We start from the raw sequence: 14,540 nt of genomic DNA, 5'->3' as shown, positions 1-14,540 counted from the left end.
TCACCCGGGCCTAGGTGCACGAGGCCTCACCCAGATCCAGGGACACATGGTCTCACCCGGACCCAGGGACGCTTAGCCTCTCCCAGACCCAGGGGCACGTGGCCTCACCCGGATCCAGGGACACACGGTCTCACCCAGACCCAGGAACGTTTGGCCACTCCCAGACCCAGGGCCACTTGGGCTCACCCGGGCCTAGGTGCACGAGGCCTCACCCAGATCCAGGGACACATGGTCTCACCCGGACCCAGGGACGCTTAGCCTCTCCCAGACCCAGGGGCACGTGGCCTCACCCGGGCCTAGGTGCACGAGGCCTCATCCGGATCCAGGGACACATGGTCTCACCCGGACCCAGGGACGCTTGGCCTCTCCCAGACCCAGGGCCACTTGGGCTCACCCGGGCCTAGGTGCACGAGGCCTCATCCGGATCCAGGGACGCATGGTCTCACCCGGACCCAGGGACGCTTGGCCTCTCCCAGACCCAGGGCCACTTGGGCTCACCCGGGCCTAGGTGCACGAGGCCTCACCCGGATCCTGGGACACATGGTCTCACCCGGACCCAGGGATGCTTGGCCTCTCCCAGACCCAGGGCCACTTGGGCTCACCCGGGCCTAGGTGCACAAGGCCTCACCCGGATCCAGGGACGCATGGTCTCACCCGGACCCAGGGATGCTTGGCCTCTCCCCGACCCAGGGCCACTTGGGCTCACCCGGGCCTAGGTGCACGCGGCCTCACCCGGATCCAGGGACACACGGTCTCACCCAGACCCAGGAACGTTTGGCCACTCCCAGACCCAGGGCCACTTGGGCTCACCCGGGCCTAGGTGCACGAGGCCTCACCCAGATCCAGGGACACATGGTCTCACCCGGACCCAGGGATGCTTAGCCTCTCCCAGACCCAGGGGCACGTGGCCTCACCCGGGCCTAGGTGCACGAGGCCTCATCCGGATCCAGGGACCCATGGTCTCACCCGGACCCAGGGACGCTTGGCCTCTCCCAGACCCAGGGCCACTTGGGCTCACCCGGGCCTAGGTGCACGAGGCCTCATCCGGATCTAGGGACGCATGGTCTCACCCGGACCCAGGGACTCTTGGCCTCTCCCAGACCCAGGGCCACTTGGCCTCACCCGGGCCTAGGTGCATGAGGCCTCACCCGGATCCTGGGACACCTGGTCTCACCCGGACCCAGGGACGCTTGGCCTCTCCCAGACCCAGGGCCACTTGGGCTCACCCGGGCCTAGGTGCACGAGGCCTCACCCGGATCCAGGGACGCATGGTCTCACCCGGACCCAAGGACGCTTGGCCTCTCCCCGACCCAGGGCCACTTGGGCTCACCCGGGCCTAGGTGCACGAGGCCTCACCCGGATCCAGGGACACACGGTCTCACCCAGACCCAGGAACGTTTGGCCACTCCCAGACCCAGGGCCACTTGGGCTCACCCGGGCCTAGGTGCACGAGGCCTCACCCAGATCCAGGGACACATGGTCTCACCCGGACCCAGGGACGCTTAGCCTCTCCCAGACCCAGGGCCACTTGGGCTCACCCGGGCATAGGTGCACGAGGCCACATCCGGATCCAGGGACGCATGGTCTCACCCGGACCCAGGGGCGCTTGGCCTCCCCCAGACCCAGGGCCACTTGGGCTCACCCGGGCCTAGGTGCACGAGGCCTCACCCAGATCCAGGGACACATGGTCTCACCCGGACCCAGGGGCGCTTGGCCTCCCCCAGACCCAGGGCCACTTGGGCTCACCCGGGCCTAGGTGCACGAGGCCTCACCCAGATCCAGGGACACATGGTCTCGCCCGGACCCAGGGACGCTTAGCCTCTCCCAGACCCAGGGCCACTTGGGCTCACCCGGGCCTAGGTGCACGCGGCCTCACCCGGATCCAGGGACACATGGTCTCGCCTGGACCCAGGGGTGTGTGGGCTCTCCCAGACCCAGGGGCGCTTGGCCTCGCCCGGGCACGGGATCCAGCGTCATCCGGATCCAGGGGCACTTGGCCTCACCCGGACCTGGAGTCCGGCCTCACCTGGACCCAGGGGCATGTGGCCTCGCCTAGACCCAGGGACGTGAGGCCTCACTTATACCCAGAGGCGTGTGACCACACCCGAGCCCAGAGGCGCGCAACCCCGCCCACACCCGGGTCTCAGCGGGGCCCTGTCTTCCCGATGCCAATTCCTGCCGGTCAATCCCCCCTCAGCAATTCCCCTGGCCATCCTTCCAGAGCTCCAGTATGGCTGCTGCAGAACTCGTCGGGCGGCGGCTCGGCGAAGCTCCGGTGCACCCGGTGCATGGCGGTGGGCCAGTCTGGCGTCGCTGCGTCGGCCCTTGGGTCTTCATCGGTGGCTGGTCGCCGAGCATGCGCACCTGGCCGCTTCCGGGGCGTTGAGATTCTTGACGGACTCAGAGGTCAGCAAGCGCGGAGTCTCCCACCCCATGTCTCATAGGGGCTCGTCTGTCCGTGCTTGGCTGCCAGTGGAGCCGTCCCCTCAGCCGGAGACCGTCGGGGGATCTGCGCCGAGCACGTTCCAGGCCGCTGTTGTATCGCCTGAGCCTTAGTTCTTTTGTGTCGCCTGAGCCGTAGTTCTTAAAGTGTGGTCTTTGGGTCACCGGCATCAGCATCATCCCACCTACCCCTCTTTTATTCTAGTTGTAGAGCATCTACTCAGCCAGCCCTATGGTGGTCTTGGATGGTGTCTGCTCTGCTCTCTTGTCGTAGTCTCAAAGTTGTTGTGGTAGGCAACAATCAGGCTTCCGCCCTATGCCTCCATCTTGGTCCTCCTTTGTATAGTTAAGTCTTGATTGTTGTTGGTGTCACTGGGGGGGCTCTCTTTGTCTATAAAGGAAGAGTTGCTGTGCAGGAGACACGTTTATGGGCCGGGTCTTGGTGCAGCAAAGCTTTGGCGCTCACTGAATATTCCCGTTGAATGTGTCCCTTATGCACGTGGTTGAAATCTGGTGTCATCTCCCACAGACCACCAGATGCCCTCGTTTCTGGGTCTCCAATGGGGTGTAGATCAGCTACTGCCTTAGGCACTCAGCAAGGATTACAGCAAAAACTGTAGTTTCTTCCTCCTGTCTGAGTGGCCCTGGAGCAGTCCGACTAGAACAGCAGATCATCTGGTCCGCTGCCAGAGGGCAGGCCACCCACATGCATAAGCCGTTGCTTGGGGCGCAGGTGTGCCTGCAAGATTTGCGGGGCAGGTCTTCAAAACGTGCGGGGGCGGGTCCCAGGGCGGGGTGGGGTCTCAGGGCGCCCACAGGCCATGGTGCGGCGAGCCAAGATGGCTGTGAGTCTGGTCCTTCTGCCTTCCACGTATCTAAGTCCCCTCGTTCCGCACTCCAGCGCAGCAAACACTGATTGCTGGGCGCACCTCCGCAAGAGTCCCGCCTCTCCCCGCAGGCATCTGGGTCTCCCGGGGTTCGCCAGAAGATGGGTTTCAGGGTGATGGAGAGCCAATCTCCCCTAGGTTTGGAACAAAAGCCCCTCTCCCCCGCCACCAGCCAGACCCACGCACCTCCACACCTCATCCCCTCCGATTTCGCTGGGTGCGAGGCAACAGAACAGCCCCTAATCTCCGCCGCCATCTTTTTCATACTTCCCAATCTTTACCTCTTAATCCCTTCATTTCAGTCAACTCTACTGAAGTCTAGCGCCGCTGGGAGGTGCACGGAAAGGGCGCCCGGGCCTCCATCCAGTGCGCGGTGCGCGCGTCCCGCGGAACCAGGCGCGCGAGGGCCACGCGGCTGGGATGGGCGCTGGGCGGCCGCCGAGCTCCAGGCACCGCCATCGCCGCGTTCCGGACGTCGCCACCGCGGCGTCCCCCCCAATTTATACTTCTTAATCCCTTGAATTCAGTCAACTCTACTGAAGTCTAGCGCCGCCGGGAGGTGCACGGAGAGGGCGCCCGGCCCGCGGCACCAGGCGCGTGGGGGCTGCGCGGCGGGGACGGGTGCTAGGAGGCCGCCGGGCTCCGGGCGCCGCCGCTGCGGCGGTGTCCCCAGCGTCCCGGGCCGGGTGGCCTGCGGGGGCGGCGGAGTTGCGAAAGTGAGTGAGTTTCCCAGGGTTTCGCCCGGAATGGGGTTCAGTGCAATCGGAGCCGGTGCTCAGTGTACTCCGGAGCCTTTATCTCCTTCCTGCCAGTGAACTCCGGCCAGGTCATCAGCCGCCCCCTCCTCTCCGGTTCCATCCTCCCCGCAGGCGCGTGTGCTCGTGTCTCCGCCCGTTTCTCCATACCTCAGGTTTTTACGGCTTCCCCGACTGTCCCCGTGGCCTTCTCCTTCCCCCCAGCTGTGGGTATTTCAGTCCGCCAGCTCTCCTGTGGTTCTGGACGATGTCCGTTCTGACCTCTAGTTGTATTTTTGAAATTGTTGTGCCCGGCTGCAGGTTAGGTGTTTAACCTATGCCGCCATCTTGGTTCTCCTGCCTTTTTCTTGCTGTGGATAAAGAGCTATGGCTACAGCATGATCAGGTCAGAACAGTATCGGAGAGTCCGCAGGAGGATATAGGGAAAGAGCTGCAGACACAAATGCGCAGAGGAGACAAGCAGATGCCATAAGGAAATGGAGTAAGTCAGGCGTAAGAGCAAATTGTCTTCAAGCACGGATTCCCTCTGCTATGTTTTGTCTTCCCACTTTTGATACAGTTAAGGATACCTACACTCTCCATTCCTAAAGAACAGAACTTTCCAACTGGTGGAATTATAGATGTCCCTCAAGATATTTGATCTTCTCATTCTTTGGAAAAGACAGGCAAATTGCTTGATCCTGGCCTTCTCCCAGATGGGCCCGGCTTAACGGTGGGCAGGCAGTCACGCCAGGCAGCCTTGGGGCTCCTCCGCTCCGTGGTCTCCCCGCCACATTCCCAGACCCGCAGTCTCAGTCTCCTCTAACTTACTTTCAATAGTGTGTAAAAACCTTTGCTCCAGTATACCTCTGTTTCCTCTCCCCTCCTTTGTAGTATTTTTATGCAAATTACTTCTTTATAGATTATAAGCCCATCACCAAATTTTATTATTATTGCTTTATGCAGTTATCTTTTACAACAGATAGGAAAATAAAGTGTTATAAAAATTATTTTTCATACCCATGTAGTCACCTTGAAGTTACCATTTAGTGTCCTCTAATTTCAGCCTGACACTAGCAACAAATTCTTTCAGTTTTGTTTATCTTAAGTTCTCTTTCATGTTTGAAGGACAGTTTAGTTAGATGTGGAATTCTCCTTTGACAGTCTTTTTCTTTCAACATTTTGAAGATGCTGTGACACAGTCTTGTGTCCTCTGGTTTCTGATGAGAAATCAGTTACTAATGTTATTGAGGATCCCTTATACACAATAAGTCATTTTCCTGTTGCTGCATTTGAGATTTTCTTTTTGTTTTTGATTTTGACCAGTTTCACTATGTATCTAGGTATGGATCTCTTTGAGTTTATTCTACTTGAGGTTGTTGAATGTATAGATTAATATTTTACATCACATTTGTGATGTTTTGGCTCCTTTGTCTTCCTCTTGTCCTTCTGAGACTCCTGTTATACTTATGTTGGTACACTGATGTAGTCTCACAGGTCTGTGAAGCTTTGTTTCTTTCTCTTCATTCTTTTTTCTTTCTGCTTTTCATAATGGATAATCTCTATTTACCTATCATCAACTTCACCCTTCTCTTCTGCCAGCTCATATCTGTTGTTGAACCCCTCAAAATGTACTTTCATTTCAGTTGTTATACTTTTCACTCCAGATTTTCTGTTTGATTCTTCTTTATGATTTTTATCTCTATTGATAGTCTCTATTTTATAAGACATTGTTCTCATACTTTAATTCTATATATATATGGTTTCCTTTAGTTCTTTGAAAATGTTTATAATAGCTAATTTAAAGTCTTTGTCTATTAAGTCCCAAATATTAGCCCCCTTGGGGACATGTTCTTTTGGCTGCTGTTTTCCCTGTATATGTAATATAATTTACTGTTTCTTTGCATGTCTCACAGTTGTTGTTTTTTTGTAAAAAACTGGTCATTTTAGATACTCTACTGTAACAACTCTGGTATCAGACTCTTCCACCCTCAAAGTTTGTTGTTGTTCTGGGTTGTGCATGTGTGGTTGTTGTTATTGTTATTTTCCTTGTTGCCCTTTACTTGTGAATTCTGTATTCCCTGTATTACAGAATGGGGCAAGAGCAGGTCACAGTTGTTCATATGGAAAAGAATAATACACAAATAAACTTTTACGTACTTAAAATTCTAAACCTACTTTTGCCCCACCCTGTATGTGGACCCTGAGTTCTCTGCCAATTTTTTTTAAGTTCTTGTAATTACTTATTTTTTAATCTTGTCTGAGGATATGTTTAGAGAAAGGAAGGAGGAGAGAGAGAGAAAAACATTGATGTCCTAGAATCTAGAGGAACATCAATCGTTCGTTCCCCACACCTGCCCCCACTAGGGATTGAACCCACAACTCAGGTATGTGCCTTGACTGGGAGTCTTTCTAGATTTTTAAATGAGAAATTTGAAAACTGCTTGCATAAAGTGTTTATTTTATATTAGGTTTTATGCTTGAAATGGATACACCCAAATTCCGATCAAGACTTTTTAATGATGTGTTCTTTCAAATTTTCAGTAGTCACGATCAAGAAAAATTTATGTATAAGTAACTGATAAAGTATTTAAAACCAATTTTTAAAGTCTTCAAAAATGTTTAACAACTGAAATGGTATCTGACAGCTTTTCTTTTTGTTTTATTGACAAATATATTGTTAAAATTTCTTGTGATAATGTGATTAGATTTCAAAACAATTGAACTCTTTCATATAAATTATTTCAAAATAATGATGAAGCTCTTATTTGCAGAACATCCATCATTGTTAGCCCCGCAGCTAGCTTGGACACCATTAAAAGGGCTCATCAGCTGCAAATGAATAAAAGTATCTGATATTCGTGAAGACAGAGTTTCAGGGCTTCTACCAGGAGCTACACTCTCTAGAAGCCCCTGCTTGGCCTTCCTGCACCCCACCCCACCCCAACTAGTCACAACTTGGCTGTGTATGGTGTTTCTTGGCAACTGGAACACAGATTCCTCCAGCAGCTCCACAGGTCCCTTGTCCTCAGTGAGCAGAAGACTACAGAAACTGTCTACTGAAGAGGCTGTCCATGTGATTGAGCTCCTCGGCTCTGCTTAACACACTTACCACAGAGCAGTAACTGAGTGCTGGATGTTACTCATTCATGCTCACCACCTGCAGGTACTGGGAGAGGGATTTGTCAGACCACATTTCACTAAGGGTCACCCTCTAAGGATCTCCAGGAGGCTGCCCATAGAGAGAGGCAGTCTGCCTAGGGTCTCCACTGCCTTAGGTTCTCCATGAACACCTTTAGGACTGAGGGAATCAGTATCTCTTTACTTACCTGTAATCTACATATCAACTAGAAAATTTTGCCTTCTGCTATTTGTTTATTAATTTATTTATTCATTTGTTCATTTATTTTTGGTAGAGAGTTTTAACTGCTGCTTCAATTCCTTTAATAGAGGACTGTTCAGGATTTCTTTTTCTTCTTGAGTCAGTTTTGGTAAGTTAAAGTTTTCTAGGAATTGGTCTATTTTGTCTGCATTCTCAAATTTATTGGCATCAACTTCCCTTACTTTTGATTCTCTGCTGTATATAATCTGTAGTTATGTCTCCTTTTTCATTGCTGTTATTGGTTATTTGTGCCTTCTCACTTTTTTTCATGATCAATCTCTCCAGAGGTTTGTCTATTTTATTAGTCTTTTCAAAGAACCAACTTTTGGCTTTGTTGCTTCTCTCTATTATGTCTTTGTTTTCTATTTCTTTAATTTCTGCTCTTATCTTTTTTGATCTCCTTCCTTCCACATTTTTTGGATTTATTCTGCTGTTCTTTTTCTAATTTCTTATATTGGATACTGAGCTCATTAATCTTCAGCCTTCCTTGTTTTTTTGATTTGTGCATTTAAGGATATAAATTGCCCTCTAAATACTGCTTTTCTGTAAGTTCAGACATGTCCTATTTCATTATTGTTCGGTTCCGAGTACTTTAACATTTTCATCATGGTTACTTCTTTGACCTGTGAGTTGTACAGAAGTGTGTTTTCAAATTTCTCAATGTTTGGTGATTTTTAAATTTTATCTCTTTGTTATTGAAATCTATCTTAATTGCATTATGGTCAGAGGCTGTTGTCTGTGTGATAACAATTCTGAAATGTATTGAGACTTGATTATGGCTTAGTACGTGATCAATATTTTTGAATGTTTCCTATGTGCTTTATAAGAATGTATGTTCTCTAATTGTTGATTACAGAGTTCTACATATGTCTATTATCAAGCTTGTTAGTTGTATTGTTCAAATTTTCTATATCTATACTGATTTTTTGGTGTCACTATATAGCAGTAATTGTAAGAGGTGTATTAATATTCAACTATGATGGTGGATTTGTCTATTTCTCCTTGCAGTTCTTTTAAAATTTTTTTATATATTTTGAGAATATTTTATTAGGAATATTCAAATTAATAATTGTTATATATTCCTGATAAATATGTAATGACCCTCTCTATTCTTGATAATGCATTTTTCCTTAAAGTCTATTTTACCTTATATTAATATAACAACACAAGCTTTTCTTCTTGTTAGGATTTATGTGGCATATAATTTTCCAACCTTTTACTTTACAACATTTTCATGCTCTTAAGCTTTCATTATACCTCTTGAGAATGGCATATAGCTGGACCTTTTTTAAAAAAAGGTAATCTGATGATCTTTGTTTTTTAATGGGCAAGTTTAATCTGTTTACATTTACTGTGATATATCTGGGCTTGTTTCTACCATCATACTTTTTAAAAAAATATATTGTGTTGATTTTTTACAGAGAAGAAGGGAGAGGGATAGAGGGTTAGAAACATCAATGAGAGATTAACATCAATCAGCTGCCTCCTGCACACCCCCCACTGGGGATGTGCCCGAAACCAAGGTACACACCCTTGACCTGAATCGAACCTGGGACCCTTGAGTCCGCAGGCCGTTGCTCTATCCACTGAGCCAAACCGGTTAGGGCACCATCATACTTTTTTATTTCTGTTTCCTACCAACATCTTTTCTATGCTTTATTTTTATTTATTTATTTTGCTTGCTTTTTTAGCTTTAAGATTTATAGTGTTTGCTTTCTTATTCAATTTTTTCCTCCCTACTGTTTGGAGTTTACATTTTTTCTATTCTTTTTGTGGTTATCCTTGACATTTTACCACACATGTTTAATTTATAAGGTCTAAAGTTAAATAGTATTTTAGCTCCCTCTTCAAGAACACAGGAACCTTCAACTGTAGGCATTTCTTTCTTGTGTTGAGTTTGTTCTTTTTTTCTAACCTCATAAATTCTACGTCATCAGTAGTATTATTTTATATGCATAGTGTTTGGATTTACATGCATACATTCTTGCATCTCAGACCATCATTCTGGGATCATTTTCCTTCATTATGAATACAGTGTTTAGATGCTCTTTTAGTACAGGTCTTTTGGTGTTAAATTTTCCCAGTCTTTGTTATATGTAAATGTAATTTTATCCTCATCTTAAAAGACAGTGTTATAGGTATTTAGAAGTCTGCTATCAGTCTAATTGCTGTTTTTGTAGGTGTTTTTGTTTTCTTATATTCTAGCTACCTTTAAGATTTTCTCTCTCTCTCTCTCTCTCTCTCTCCCTCTCTCTCCTCTCTCTCTCTCTCTCTCCCTCTCCTCTCCTCTCTCCCTCTCCCTCTCCCTCCCTCTCCCTCTCCCTTTCCTCTCTCTCTCTCTCTCTCAGAGGGAAATGTACAGGGGGCTCTTCAGTGTCATTCTAAGATGTTTAGGCATGTATTTCTTTTTCATTTATTCTACTTTAGAAATGCACTTGCTTTATGCCTCTGGATTTTTTTTTCATAATTTCTAGAAAATTCTCAGCCATTATTTCTTCAAATGTTGCTCTCTCCCATTATTTATATATTTTCTTTGTCAGAATCCAGTTACTAACATTTTTTACCTCTTCATTATATCTTCCATATCTCATAACATCTTTTTTTAATGTTTTCTGTCTTCTTGTCTTCCTGCACTTCATTCTGGGCAGTTTCTCCAGATTTTTACTAATTAACTCTTCAGCTATGTCTGATCTGCTGTTTAATCTGTCCACTGAATTTTTTGTTTCAACAGTTGCATTATTCATTTATATACGCTCCCTACATTTCATGTTCTAATTCACTCCTAATAATCTTTGTTGCTTGCTCATCTTTGTGGTTGCATCTCCTATTTTTTAAAAAAGATTTTTGTTCAACCAATAATCACTGTTTGTATAAGTATGACATTGTAAATATTGTTCATATCTAAACCACATAGTATACTCTGATTATATATCCTTTGTTGTATATCCTTTTGTTTTCCTAGTAGTTGTCTGTTTTTTTCTTTGCCTAGTGTTGAAATACCTATTACTAATTCTTATCTGAAATTCTTTTTAAAATCCCTATCAGATGATGTCCCTCCTCTGCTCAAAACTCTCCCATGGCTCCCAGCTCCTCAGAATAAAAGCCATAGCCCCCACCATGACCCAGAAGTCTCTACACATTCTGGACCTCAACCCCTCTATGACTTCATTTCCTGTCATTCTCTCCATTACTCACTCTTCAGCCACACTGGCCTACTGGCTGTTACTCAAACTGACAAGTACCCTCCCTCTTCATTGGCTTTGTACTTGTTCTCACTGCCTGGAACATTCTTCTACCCAGATAATCTGATGACTTGCCCACCCACATCCAGTTTTCTCAAGTGTTACCTTCTTAGAGAAGAATTCCCTGACCAGCACTGTCTATCCCCTTATCTTACTTTTTGTCTTATGTTTTTCTACAAAACACCGATCACCACCTGAAATATCTCATATTTATTTATTGTGATTAGTGTCTGTCTCTCCCCAATAGACTGTAAGCTCCACAAAGCAGGGCCTTTTGTTTTGTTCACTGTTGTATCCCCAGTGCCAAGAACAGTGCATAGTAATATTTAGTAGATGCTCAATAAATATTTGTGGAATAAACACATTCAAAGACATACCTATATGGCAGGGCTTGGGGAGGGATGGGAGTGTGAATAATACGGAATAAACAAGAAAAGGAGTAAGAAAAAATAAAGTGTATATTCCCTTGTCTTAGGTCACCCACTCCATGACATTCATCCTTTAGTATCTGCTCTTCGCTAAGGAGAAAACACCACCACCTGTCGTCTGTTAACCCGAGGACAGAATGTCCAGGTGAGCCTGCCTCACAGTATCTGTACTTCACTAACCTTGACCACATGCTGCTGAATGAAGCTCCTGCGAGCCCTCCCTCCAAGCACTGCAACAGCCCAGCTCCAGAGCAGACAGGCATTCCACCCCACAGAAGTGATCTGCTGTCACCTACTCTTGGGGGGCAAAGGGGGTTATGGGGAGATTAGAAGAAGATAGATGGGCCCACTCCCTGTCAACCCATATTGTTACCAGACAACTCATTCTGGTCCCCACAACAGCCCCACTGATGCACTGACTGAGGGGAGCCACATGGTTAGTTCCCTGGACTCCCGCGTGACCTCACCCACTGACTTCGCCAGAAGGGGCTCTTGTAAACCCTTCTCGAAGCTGAAGCCAGACAATGACTGAGAGGTTCTGTTCAGCTCCTCCTCTCCTGAGCAGCTTCACCTATAGGAGTAGCTTCAGTAACCAGTGGGGTGTGTGCTTGCCACTCAGGTTTTCAAAACAAAACCATGTGTTATTTAAGGATACTTACACAGGAAGCAAAACTTTCAACAAAAGCCAAAAAGAGAGAGAGAGAACATCAAGGTCAGGATAATGGTTTCCTCTGGGGCAGGGGAAGAGGTATGTGAAGGGAAATAGGAGGGTTCAAAAATACTTTAACGTTCTAGTTCTTGGCATGGTTGGTAGGTAGATGGGCGTTTTATTATTCTTTAAAAGTTTTAGAAACTGTTCAGTGCATTTAAAATTTTAACAGAAACACAGTTTTCAAACAAAATAATATGTACAACACATAGAATCAAAGATAATCTCCATAAACACACCAGAATGCCTGCCTATGGAGGGAGAGGGTTGGAAATGGGAGTGGAGAATGAGAAAATGGGATGTACGAATAAATAAATAAATAACATATACATGGAGTACAGTTTCCTCTACCTCCTGCACCACAATATTGAATATGATAAAGAAGATGAACCTTATTAAATTGATTGGTCCAAAATCAATCCGTACAAAACCAAATCACATGAATACTGCAAAGAGTATTATAATCAAGTAAATGGTTGCTACAGGACGTTTTCCCAGGTGGATTTTTTTAAAAAAATATATATTTTATTGATTTTTTACAGAGAGGAAGGGAGAGGGATAGAGAGTTAGAAACATCAATGAGAGAGAAACATCGATCAGCTGCCTCCTACTGGGGATGTGCCCGCAACCAAGGTACATGCCCTTGACCGGAATCGAACCTGGGACCCTTCAGTCCGCAGGCCGACGCTCTATCCACTGAGCCAAACCGGCTAGGGCCCAGGTGGATTTTGATGGCCCCCTGAGTGGTCATTTCTCCGAAGTTTTATCTGTGTTCTCTGTCCAGCATTCCTGAAGGATTTCGAATGCAGCCCTTGGCTTATCAGCCCATTTCACAATAAAACTTGAAAACCAATAGAGAGGTTCCCAGAGGGGAAGGGGGTGAGGGGAGGTCAAATATATGACCCCCTTTACCCTTGTAAAGGGGCTCAAATATATGGCAACAGAAAAAGACTAAACTTTGGGTGATGAGCACACAGTGCAATATACAGATGATGTATTATAACATTGTATACTGGAAGCTAATATTGTCTTATAACCAATGTCACCCCAATAAATTTAATTTCTTAAAAAAGAGAAAGCAGGAGACTAAACTGGTATCCCTACAAGAGGAAAAGACCAAACCCTCATACCTCAAAAAGAAGTACAGTCCCACGTTGGACTGTGTGTTGGAAATTGCCTCTATGGTTTAAAAAGAACATGTATGCTTATCTCATGGACACGGACAATCGTTTAGTGAAGGCCAAGGGAGGGAGGGTGGAAGTGGTCAAAGGAGGGGAAACACCTACAATGTCAACATTAAAAAAATGTTTTTAAAAAAGTCACTTTTTCTTTTAAAAAAATTAGTTTGTCTATAGTTATTACTGCCTTTCATTCTGTATGTTGGGTTTTAAATTTTCTCTGTTTTTTTTCTTGATCACTCTTGTCAGAGGTCTGTCTCCCTTATTAGTCTTTTCAAAGACCAGCTTTGGTTTGGTCAGTTTTCCCTGTTGCTTTTCTTTATAATGGTGGTGGTATAATTTGGATCATAAAAATATTAAAGGATTAGCGTATCATCTGTGTATATCCCGGGGAAAAGAATAGCCATCCAGAAACTTAAAATGTTCACCTGGATTTAAATGATTTTAAGCATGAAATAGAAATTCTGGCTAATGGGGGAAAAAACATAAATTATCCTTATCCTTTTACCACCACCTACTTGAGAGAGAGAGAAAAAAAAAGCATTTCTCTTTAATAGCCAGAATGAAGATTTTGAAGAGTCCTGATAAAATCTTAAGCTAAAATGTACATCCACAGAAGATGCTCACGTATGTCATTAAAATGTGAAAATAGTTTATCTAGTTATACAAATTAAAGGTTTGCTAACTTTCCGTCACCCTCACAGTACCCCCATACCTCCTCCAAATCAGAGCCAGAGCAACTGCTAGGATCTACTTATCTCCTCTGAGCTGTAGGTAGTTTTGCTCCAGCTTTGACTGGATCCCAGGAAAAATCCTGCAATAGGATTTCCTGCTGCAATATATATATATATATGATATATTATATATTTATATGATATATATTTATATATTATAGATATAAAAGCCTAAGTGACCATTTGTCCAACCCATAGCTATGACACACAATGACCACCAGGGGGCAGATGCTCAATGCAGGAGCTGCCAAGCTGTGGTGATTTGGCAGCTTCAGTTCTTGGGTGATGCACCCGGAACCAGAGAGGAGGGAGCTTGATTTTGGGGTGTGTCACCTGAGAACCACTCTCTTGCAATCGGGACCCCTCAGGGGGATGTCGGAGAGCCGGTTTTGGCCCGACCCCTGCAGGCCAGGCCAAGGGACCCCACTGGTGCAGCATCTGTGCACCGGGCCTCTAGTCCTATGTAATAAAAGCCTAATATGCTAAGTGTCCAGTCGACTGGTCAGCCGTTCAATCAAAGTGTAATATGCTAATGATATGCTAAGGCCGCTCAACTGCTCTCTATGACGTGCACTGACCACCAGGGGGCATATGCTCTGACCGGTAGGTAAGCTTGTTGCTGGGTCTGGCCAATCGAAACTGAGAGAGATGATCTGGACATGCCCTTGAGCCCTCCAGCAGTCCCTCCCCAGCTGGCCAACCTCCTACATCCCTCCCCAGCTCCAATCATGTACCGGTGGGGTCCCTTGACCTGGCCTGCACCCTCTTGCAATCTGGGACCCCTCAGGGGATGTTGGAGAGCCG

The 14,540-nt window shown here is 46.5% G+C and overlaps 1 protein-coding gene across 1 annotated transcript; it reads left to right on the top strand.

Annotated features, from left to right (window-relative positions):
• The first annotated feature begins 7,659 nt into the window (after window positions 1-7,659).
• On the top strand, window positions 7,660-7,890 carry KANTR (KANTR integral membrane protein). Its single transcript, XM_054718473.1, has one exon. The coding sequence runs from the start codon at window positions 7,660-7,662 to the stop codon at window positions 7,888-7,890; it is 231 nt and encodes a 76-aa protein (XP_054574448.1).
• Window positions 7,891-14,540: the final 6,650 nt, after the last annotated feature.

Source organism: Eptesicus fuscus, chromosome 1, assembly GCF_027574615.1.
Source record: "Eptesicus fuscus isolate TK198812 chromosome 1, DD_ASM_mEF_20220401, whole genome shotgun sequence".
NCBI lineage: Eukaryota > Metazoa > Chordata > Mammalia > Chiroptera > Vespertilionidae > Eptesicus > Eptesicus fuscus.
The sequence above is the reverse complement of the archived record's forward strand: the minus strand, read 5'-3'. Positions and strand labels throughout refer to the sequence as shown.

Coding starts and splice junctions, on each gene's coding strand:
- KANTR (XM_054718473.1), top strand. CDS start 7,660: ATGTCTCCTTTTTCATTGCTGTTATTGGTTATTTGTGCCTTCTCACTT.